Source organism: Solanum dulcamara, chromosome 6 (assembly GCF_947179165.1).
Source record: "Solanum dulcamara chromosome 6, daSolDulc1.2, whole genome shotgun sequence".
Classification (NCBI taxonomy): domain Eukaryota; kingdom Viridiplantae; phylum Streptophyta; class Magnoliopsida; order Solanales; family Solanaceae; genus Solanum; species Solanum dulcamara.
The window spans coordinates 17957980-17965412 of NC_077242.1; the positions used below are offsets into that span (position 1 = coordinate 17957980).

Sequence of the window (7433 nt, forward strand, 5' to 3'; positions counted from 1 at the left end):
GAGGATTAGGGAGCTAGATATTCCTAAGACAACTTTTAGGACTCAACATACGCACTATGAATTTTTAGTCATGTCTTTTGGGTTGAGTAATACCCCAACAATATTCATGGATTTGATAAATCGTGTGTTCATGTTTTACTTGGACTTTTTCATCATTGTATTCACTGATAACATTTTAGTCTACTCCTAGAGTAGAGAGAAACACCCGAGGATAGTACTTTAGACTTTGCAGGATCAGCAGTTGTATGCCAAATTCACAAAGTGTGAATTTTGACTTAAGTCTGTAGCATTCCTAAGGAACGTGGTGTCCAAGAATTGGATTATGGTAGATCCAGCGAAGATAGCGACAATTCATGATTGGTCTAGGCCTACTTCTCCTATCAAGGTTCGCAGTTTCATTGGATTAGCAGGGTATTATAGATTGTTTGTGAAGGGGTTCTCTTCTATTGTAGTACCTTTGACCAGATTGACTCAGAAGAATGTTCCTTTCCTGTGCTTTAACGAGTGTGAGGTAAGCTTTCTGAAGCTCAAAGCCTTATTGACTTCAGCTCCGATTCTGACTCTTCCTGTTGAGGGCTAGAGATTTATAGTGTATTATGGTGCTTTAGGTGTTGGCTTAGGTTGCATTCTGATGTAGCAGTGTAGAGTTATTACATATGCTTCTAGGCAGCTAAAGGTGCATGAGAGGAACTACCCCATATATGATTTCAAGTTGGCAGTGGTAGTCTTTGCATTGATGATTTAGAGGCATTACTTATATGGATCCCATTATGAGATCTACATTGACCACCGTATTCTTCTGTACATATTCAGCTAGTAGGACTTTAATTTGAGATAGTGCAGGTGGCTAGAGTCGCTGAAGGACTATAATGTTACAATTCTCTATCACCCGGGAAAGGCAAATATTGTAGTAGATGCTTTGGGCTAGAAAGCGGTGAGTATAGGGAGTTTGGCATTCTTATCAATTAAGGAGCGACCTCTAGCTTCGTACATTCAGTCCTTAGCTAACTAGATATTTCGTCTTGATATTTCTAAGCCAAGAAGGGTACTTTCTTGTGTAGAGGCTAGGTCTTTCTTGATGGAGAAGATTCGGGCATAGCTGTTCGAAGACCTACAACTAAGGGTGATTCATGATAAGGTACTCACTGGGGAAGCTAGTAAGGCGACCTTAGATCTGGAGGGCATTTTGAGGATGGAGGGTCATATTTGTGTTCTTAAATTTAAAGATCTAGTTAGGCTCATCCTTGAGGAGGCGCACTGTTCCAGATATTCCATTCATCCTGGTGTGGAAAAGATGTAGCGCGACCTACGAAAGCATTACTGGTAGTGTAGGATAAAGTGGGTCATTGTAGCTTTTGTGTCCAGTAGCTTAAATTGTCAGCAGGTCAAATTTGAGCTCAGAGGCCAGGTGGTTTAACCCAGCAACTACCCATTTCAGAGTGGAAGTGGAAAAGGATAGCTATGGACTTTGTGGGGGCTAACCACATACCTCCCAAGTTTTTGATTCTAATTGGGTCATCATAGATTGATTGACCAAGTCTGCTCACTTCTTACAGGTCTAGACTACCTAAACTTCATAGAAGTTGGCTTAGATTTACATCCAAGAGGTTGTCCGAATGCATGAGGTGCCAGTTTCTTTCATTTTAGACCATGGTACTCAGTTTAGTTCGCATTTCTAGGGGTCTATACAAAAGGATTTGGGTACCCAAGTCGAGCTCAGCACATCTTTCCACCCTTAGACCGATGGTCAGTTAGAGAGGTTATTGAGGTCTTGGAGGACATGCTATGGGCCTGTGTTACTGATTTTAAGGGTTAGCGGGATTAGACCTTGTCTTTGATAGAGTTTGTCTATAATAATAACTACTATTCGAGCATCGAGATGGTACCCTTTAAGGCATTGTATGGTAAGAAATGTCATTCTCCAGTGGGTTGATATAATGCCTTTGTGGTTAGGACTTGTGGCAATGATTTACTATATGAGTCGATGGAGAGAGTTTGGATAATTCAGGAAAGGGTTCATACTGCCCAGAGTAGGTAGAAGAGTTATGCAGATTGGAGGGTGTGGCCTTTGGAGTTTATGGTTAGAGATCGAGAATACCTGCGAGTGACGCCTATGAAGGGAGTGAAGAGATTCGGGAGGAGGGGTAAGCTTAGCCCCAAGTTTATTGACCCTTTTGAGATCTTGAGATGGGTAGGGGATATAGGTTATGAGTTGGCCTTGCCTGCAGCAATATCAGGTGTTCACCTTATATTCCATGTTTTTATGCGGCAGTACATTCTAGATGAGTCTCACATGCTTCAATGGGATTCAGTTCAGTTTGATAAGTCCTTGGCCTTTGAGAAAGGGCCTGTGGCTATTTTGGACAGGCAGGTTAGGAAGTTAAGGTTTAAGGATATTTCATCAGTGAAAGTTTAGTGGAGGCATTGCCCGATCAAGGAGCCTACTTGGGAGACCGAGTAAGCTATGCGAACCCAATATCCTCACTTTTTTGAGGCACCAGGTACCTTTCTCTGTTGACTTTCGAGGATAAAAGTCCTTTTAGTAGTGGATATTGTAATGACCTCTAAGGTCATTTTCATGCTTTTGTGTTTTTTTACCCTTTAACCCCTTTCCATAACTTTTTATAGCTTATATATGATGTTGGGGTGGGTTGCACGCTTCACAAGGTGTACAGTTGAGTTTTGAGGTGGTTTTACCATTCTTAAGGCTTAAGGTTTAAAAAAGTTGACTTTAGTCAATACTCAGAGATTCAGGCGTCGGATGAGAATTCTAACGGTTTCATCAGCCCCGAAAGGTCCATTTTGGTCTAGAAGGAAGGTTGGTTTGGGTTTTGAAGTCTTCATTTTGAGTTTGTGCGATTTGTTTTTTAACTTTAATATTTTGTCTATTTGACTTCGGTCAATAGTTTGAGTAAACGTGCTCTGATGGAAATTACATCAGTATGGTTAGCTCTAGAATGTCGATTTTGGTCTGGAACTACCTTTGGTGTGGGTCCTAAGGTGTTTGGAATGATTTTTAGGCCATTTTTGCATTTTGGAAGCTGTCTATGGAAAGTGTTAACTTTGTTCAATATTTTAATAAAACAACCTCCGTTGAAAAATCCGTCGATTTCTTTGAATTTGGAATGCCATTTATGGTTGGGTAGTATAGTTTGCTTGCGTTCATAAGGTTCTGAATGAATTTCGGACCATCCTTCAAAGTTTAGCGCCAGTTGAACAGGTGGTACAGGCCACTTTGTTCTTCATGTTCGCGAGCCAGAGGGCTGCAATTGTGAAGGTCAGGGTCTTTGGTCTTTGCTATCGGGGGGATGAGTGTCACAATTACGAAGTATAATTTGTTCGGGTTTCTTGATCAGAGGGCAGAGCCTTGAGATCGCGGTGAACAAAATCACTGAATCTAGTGAATTAAATGCCCATTTTCGGCATTCTAAGACCCATTTTGGGACTTAGAAAAATAGTGATCTCGAGAGCAATTCTCGGTCATTTTTTATCATTTTTGTTCTATTGCGTTGGGGATTCTTGTGGAAATGTTCTGAGACCATTTTCCGTCCTAAAAATCTTGTAAGTTTCGCTTAAATCCATTTTTTCTTGTATTCTGGACTATTCTATGGCTTGAATTTTGTGGGATTGTTTGAGCTCTTCCGGTTCTTGAAATGTTCCCATTTTTGGGGAATAAGTTCCTCGAATTATTTGGGACCTTGTGATCGAGTTGGTTTCATGCGTGTAATGTCGAATTTTGACCCAATTTTAGTTCCACTTATATTATAGCAATATGGGTATTGTTGGCCTTATTTTTAGGTGTTCTTCGATAATTTGATAGAGTGACATCGTTTGGAGGCGGCATAGAAAGGAAAAACTCAAATTTAGTAGTTCGGATGCGGTTTTGACTTTGAGGTAGGCTATGGCTTACTCTTGTTAGACTTGGCTTGGTTAGAATTGGTATATTTTGAGTAGTAATGCATGATTAGGTTGATAATTTAGGTGTTGATATTCCATGGAGAGTTTTGGAAACCATGATCATCGTTAGTGACTAGTTTGGGTATTAGTCATTGGATCCTTAGTCTAGGTGATTTCTTGACATGTTTACATCGTTTAGGATCCTTAGAAATTTCTCCTAGGTGATTTGAACTTAGGGTGCCACTTGTTGAGTTGTTTTGTGTCGGTTGGTCGCTCATTGTGATTTTTGGTTTATGTTTATGCCTTGGTTATTTATGATATTGAAATGTTGGGCCGGAGGTCGTGCTCTCGGTAAATCGGAGTCTCAGGTAAGTAATATATAATTTTGTCATACTTCTTGTATTGATTTTCCTCGCCGGTATTAAAAAACCTTTTTAAAAGAAAGAATAAAATAGAAATTTCAAGATTTTTGGTTGATGAATAAGTGTAATGATTTAAAGGAAATACCGGTGATAGTTTTAGTTACGACATTTCTTATCGGGGAGCTCGAGGCATGAATTCCGAGAAGCCCGTTGATAAATATTTTGAGTTATTATTATTATTATTATTATTATTATTATTATTATTATCATCATCATCATCATTGAAAAGCTCGAGGAGTGAATTCCGGGTGACCTGTTGATCCATATCTCGGGTTATTATTATTATTATTGAAAAGCTTGAGGAGTGAATTTCGAGTGACCCCTGATACATATTCGGGTTACTATTATTATTACTACTATTAGAAAGCTTGAGGCGTGAATTTCGGATGCTCCATGATACTTTTGGAGGATATTGAGCATTTGCTACTAGTTTGCATTTGTGTATTCTTTGGGTGTTTTATCAGTTGGGGTTGTTGATGTGCTTACATGATTGGTCGGGCTTACTTGATGGTTGTATGATTATCCCTACACCTTTTTTCCCCCGTATTTGTAGTTGTTCTCATCTCTAATTGTTATTAGTATCATCGTGCTACTTATTATATATTTATTCTTTTTAAGTTTGGCCGGCCTATGATGCCTACTTGGTACCCCGTGTTTTGGTACTCATACTGCACTTCTGCATCTTTTTGATGCAGCTCCCAGTTTGAATCACCCCCATTGCGCGCCTAATCATCTATAGCGGTGCCAGATTCAGATTGTGGTGAGTTTTCGACGTTCAGAGTCTTGCTACATTTCCTCTTTTGCTCTAACTTGAAATTTTTTTATTTTGGATAGTCAGATCTGTATTGTATATTTATACATATTGTCAGCTTTTGTACTTAGTAGCTCCTGTATAAGTGACACCAGGTCCGAGGTTTAGTCTATAGTGTCAGTTCGTCATTTCTTTTGGTCACTATCGGGCCTTTTGTATATTTTGTATCATATTTACATATCTATTCCTTAGCCCGACTCTTCTTTGATTATATTCTTTTTCTTCCACCTTTTTATCTTATTAATTATTTAATTAGATTGAGATTTGTTTTCCGTTTATCTGGGGTTTGGCTTGCGTATTCGAGAGTTATAGTAGGCGCCATCATGACCCAGATTTGGGTCGTGACAATATGACATAAATTGATAATAGGGATCACAGTTTATGATAAATTTCTGTTCTATTTTTATAAAACTAATTAATAACTTGTAAATTTTTAAAGTTTCCATAATTACAGTTAAAAAAATGTATGCTCTCATACTCATGTTAAGATTATGTCAACACCTACATTAAATCAAATAACTAATACCAATAATAATTTTCATTTAGTGTTTGAAAATTCTGCTATAAAATAGATTAATAAATAAGTAATATTTTTATTAATAATTTTTGCTATATAGGGGAGTGAAGAGGTGGAACAATCCTTTTCACTTACTTCATGAAAACTAGTTAAGTGTACGTGCTTTTCACGTGTGTATTGCATTAATTGATGATATATAAGAATAAATTACTATATGTATATTATAATATTAAGTATAAAATTTTAAAAAATAATTTAAGTGTTTTAAGATTAAAAAAAAGCACTTAAAGAAAAATATTATAACTCACCACCATATCTATAATTAAGGAGTAAAATTAGATGTAGAAAAATATTTTCTATGAAAAATTCTAACCTCAACATCTGAATCTAGACACGAACTCGACAATCGATTAGGATCCGACTTTGAAACTCGACCTGAGACATGACTTTTGACTCCCTTATCAAGGATCCGACGTCCAAACTGTGACCCAACCGCGATACCCAATGTGGGATCCAACTTTTGAAGTGGAATTCGATTCAAACTCTCGACTACCGACTCGAGGCTCGACTCTTGACCCAGGATCCAACTTCTGAATTGGACATGACTCCGACATAATAACCTACAATATACAATAATTAATTAATAATGTATTGTAATTAAAGAAAAACAAATATTGTGTAATTTGATTAACTATAAATCATATTCTGAATATAAAGATTATTAACTAATATTTTATGCTATGTTAACAGAAGTTGCTTATTGTTAAAAGAATGAAAACTTAAATAATTAATAACTATCTAGACTCTAAAAGTATTTGAAATAACCTAAACAATGAATAACTATCTAGTACTCTAAAAGTATTTGAGGTTTTACTTATTAAAGAACAAAACATCACTAATCCTTTTTTTGATTCTTTTATGAGTTATTGTGTCATTAGTATCTGCCTCAATTTATTTGGTCTTCCCGGTTGTTGTTTCTGATTTTATTTCTTCATCTTCTGTGTCAATTGCAATAACCTTTTCAATTTTTTGTACTTCTGCAATGAAGCGTCGTCCCGCTCAATTTCCTCCACTTTTTGCATCAATTTTGATAAGAAATATGTAATCTTTCTTCTTGCTTTGCACCAATTTATGATAAAATTATCACAACCCAGATTTGAGTGTGATGGAACTCGCCTAACCCACCAAGATGAGTCAGCCTAAGAGTCTGAATAATTATAAATAAGAGAAAATGAAAGTTGAAATATAAAGTCTAATATGATATAGATAAGGATAAGTGGGAGAATAGTTTCTAACTACCCAAGACTTGGTGTCATATGTAAGAGACATGAAAAAGATACAAGTATATATGTCTCAGTTTTCAAGTAGACCAAAACATAAAGTAAATGGATGACGAGAGTCTGCTGAAGAGGATAAGCTTATACCCCTCAAGTGTCCAGAAGCTCAGCCTAATCAAGGAGTACTAAATGAAAGAGGTGTTAGACTCAAATCCTACATAAATGTTGAAACAAGGGGTAAGCACCAATAACACGGTACTCAGCAAAATGGAAACTAAACCCTAAGTAAAGCAATGCGGAACACAGGTACTCCCGACATCCCAACCACAATCATCCACAACTACACACCTGCACTCAGACAGCCCAATCTATATAGTTTATATCACAATTATATAAAAATTCTAGATAGTCCACAAATAGAAACTACAAATACATTCCTACCATAATACTCAGGCAAATACATGAAGTCTCAAATTATGATCAATTATAGGATGAAATAGATGCAAATG

The 7433-nt window shown here is 37.0% G+C and overlaps 1 protein-coding gene across 1 annotated transcript; it reads left to right on the forward strand.

Annotated features, from left to right (window-relative positions):
* Positions 1-2077: 2077 nt before the first annotated feature.
* LOC129892748 (uncharacterized) lies at positions 2078-2416 on the forward strand. The gene has a single exon (XM_055968309.1). It carries the CDS (start codon positions 2078-2080, stop codon positions 2414-2416), a length of 339 nt encoding a protein of 112 aa, XP_055824284.1.
* Positions 2417-7433: the final 5017 nt, after the last annotated feature.

Bases quoted from the DNA above. Each gene is read 5' to 3' on its own strand.
- LOC129892748 (XM_055968309.1), top strand. From the start codon at position 2,078: ATGGTTAGAGATCGAGAATACCTGCGAGTGACGCCTATGAAGGGAGTG.